Source organism: Galeopterus variegatus, unplaced genomic scaffold (genome assembly GCF_000696425.1).
Source record: "Galeopterus variegatus unplaced genomic scaffold, G_variegatus-3.0.2 Scaffold47160, whole genome shotgun sequence".
In the NCBI taxonomy this organism is placed as follows: Eukaryota; Metazoa; Chordata; class Mammalia; order Dermoptera; family Cynocephalidae; genus Galeopterus; species Galeopterus variegatus.
The window spans coordinates 1-2,738 of record NW_007773271.1 but is presented as its reverse complement, the minus strand read 5'-3'; the positions used below and the strand labels follow the sequence as shown (position 1 = coordinate 2,738).

General features: G+C 35.5%; 1 protein-coding gene across 1 annotated transcript; it reads right to left on the bottom strand.

Moving 5' to 3' along the window:
* Positions 1–1,902: 1,902 nt before the first annotated feature.
* On the bottom strand, positions 1,903–2,733 carry LOC103584218 (olfactory receptor 5D18-like; the record flags this gene model as incomplete). Its single annotated transcript, XM_008565304.1, has 1 exon — positions 1,903–2,733. A coding segment is annotated over one exon (831 nt), but the record flags the coding sequence as incomplete, so codon positions are not given.
* Between the last annotated feature and the right edge of the window lie 5 nt (positions 2,734–2,738).

Here is a 2,738-nt window from a genome sequence, read left to right as displayed (position 1 = left end):
AGGATCTAGGGAGTTATTAACCTTTGGTGGTGTACTTTCTTGATTTTTCATATTTCTGGTATCTTTCCTTTGATGTTTAGTCATTGTGGCAGGGAATTTCATGGTCCACTGGCTCGACACTATTGTCTGGCTAGGATGCTGCTGGGGCTGCCAATTTGGCATGGTTGCCTCAGTGTCTGCTCAGGTGCCCACTGGTACCTAAGTTGCATGGTCGCCTCAGGTCTTGGGCCTCTCTGGGGAGGCACCTTTCTGGTCAGCATGCCCTCAGCCCAGCTGTAGATGAAGTTGAGCTATTGAAACTGCTAGACATGATCAAAAAGAGAAGAAATTCATTACATGAGACTGAATAAGCATTGAAGGTAATTTTTTTATGACTTTTATTTAAAACATTGTTGGTACTTTACTTAAATGTTTCATTTTCTGGTTTAAGAAAACTTTTCTTCTGAAGCTATTTATTCTCTATAGAAATGTGGCAAAATATATTTTCATCAACCAAGGTAAAAATATTTATATTTGTCACATCTGAAACAACAAAATAATAATATGTTTATTCAGAGAGTATGTGATATAAATGTTGGAAATACAAGATAATCTACAAATAAATTATAAAATTAATAAGAGGTTTTCTTTTAGTTGTTAGAAGAAAAGAAATATAAAAATATGATCTATGAATATCTAAAAACACACATTTTACAATAAGCATGAAAGATAGGATTGAAAATTCCAAGCACTCACTAATTTATTTAATAAAAAACTTATAAAAACTTTAAAAAGATAATATGGTAAAAATTTTATTGTAAGACTTTTAGTCAATCTAAAAACACAGAAAGATACAGTAAGCTTATGATTTAGAGGATTTGGTAATATAAATTTGCCATTTCTTCCCAATGTATAGATTGACTGTAATTCTATCCCTAATCCAAACAGGGATGATGCTAAAATTAGTTTGGAGAGGTGAAGGTCACAAAATATTCCATCACCATACAAGAAAAATAACAAATTTTCAGGAGTTGTTCTACTGCATATCAGAGCTTATTATTTACAGGTGCTTCTGACTCTAAAATAAAAATAAACTTATATAAAGTCTAGACATTGAGCATACATATATGAACTCTTACTTTGTAAAAAATAAATCACGTAAAGAAGTTATAAGGGAGTAACTTTTCAATAAATATTGTTGGGACAGATATACTTTCTTAAGTTAAAATACAAAATAAGTATATTCTCCTTTTACAGCAAAACCCCATTCCAGGTTGATCTTAGAAATGAATGTAGAAGTCAACCTAAAAAGACAAAGTAAAATCTAGGATACAAAACAAAAGATAATAGAATACAGCATGAAAGACAGAAGAATGTATGGCATTTGAGACAAGATAGCACATAAAATATGAGACTATTATTTTGGAGAAAAGAAATATTTACCAAACAGCATATTAATAGCACTTCACTACATAAAGGAAGCATTTGAAAAATTGTGCATCAAGAAAAATAAGGAAATCTGTACACCTAAGTACATTATCAATACAGTGAATAGACCCATCACAATCGGGGAGCAAATAAAGTGCTTGTGTGATAAAATTGACTGTATATTCAGAGATTCAACTTATAAAAATTTCAAACGGAGGCCCCATTAAAATTTATAGTCTCAGAACCTTTGCTCATGGGTTGCAACTGAAAAGAAACAATGTCCTGAATAACACAACCTCCATAATATATTTTACTTCTAGGGGCATGGGGCAGGCACAGTGACAAGAAAAATGCTTATGGGCAATTTGTAAAGTGTCGATAATGTTCTGTCTTTTCTTTCCTGGAGAAAGTAACATAGAGGATTAGTATTCAAAAGTACTTATCTAAAGAGTGTCATATTTCATGAAGTGTGTCTATCTGTGCTCCTGTGAGTGATTACATTGAGTGAGAAAGCAATTCGGTGTGAATTAACATCTTGACTGCCTCCTTCACATCTTTACTTTTAAGGCTATAGATAAGAGGATTTAGCATAGGGATCACAACGGTGTAAAACAAAGTGGCTACTTTAATGAGGATCCATGAGCCCTTAGATTTGGGCACACAGTAGAGAACGACAAGAATCCCATGGAAAATGGTGATGGCAGTCAGGTGGGAGGCACAGGTGGAGAAGGCTTTCCAAAAAACACCCTTAGAAGGTATCTTGATGATGGTGACAACTATGAAGGCATAGGAAGTTAAGATAACCAGGAGGCTACAAGCCTCATTGAATGTAGAAATGACTAACATCACCATCAGGCTGAAGTGCGTGTCAGAGCAGGATACAGACAGGAGGACAGAAAACTCACAGCAGTAGTGATTTATGGTAGATCCACAGTAGGATAGTTCGAGAAGGCAGTATGTGAGAATTAAGGAACAGAGTGCACCCCTTATGTAAGTTCCAGCTACCAGGAGAGCACAGAGCTTAGGAGACATAGCAACTGTGCAGAGCAGGGAGTTGCAAACAGCCACAAACCAGTCATAGGCCATCACTGTTAACATGAACACTTCTGTAATCACAAATGTGCAGCCGATGAAAAATTGAGTCATGCAACTCAAGAAGGACACAGTCTTGGTTTTCACAACCAAGATCTCTACGAGCTCGGGTGTATTTACTGAGGAATAACAGAGATCAAGAAAAGATAAATGACTGAGGAAAAAGTATATGGGGCCGTGGAGTTTGGGACTGACCCTGATGATCAAAATCATTCCCAAGTTTCCAAACACAGTGACTG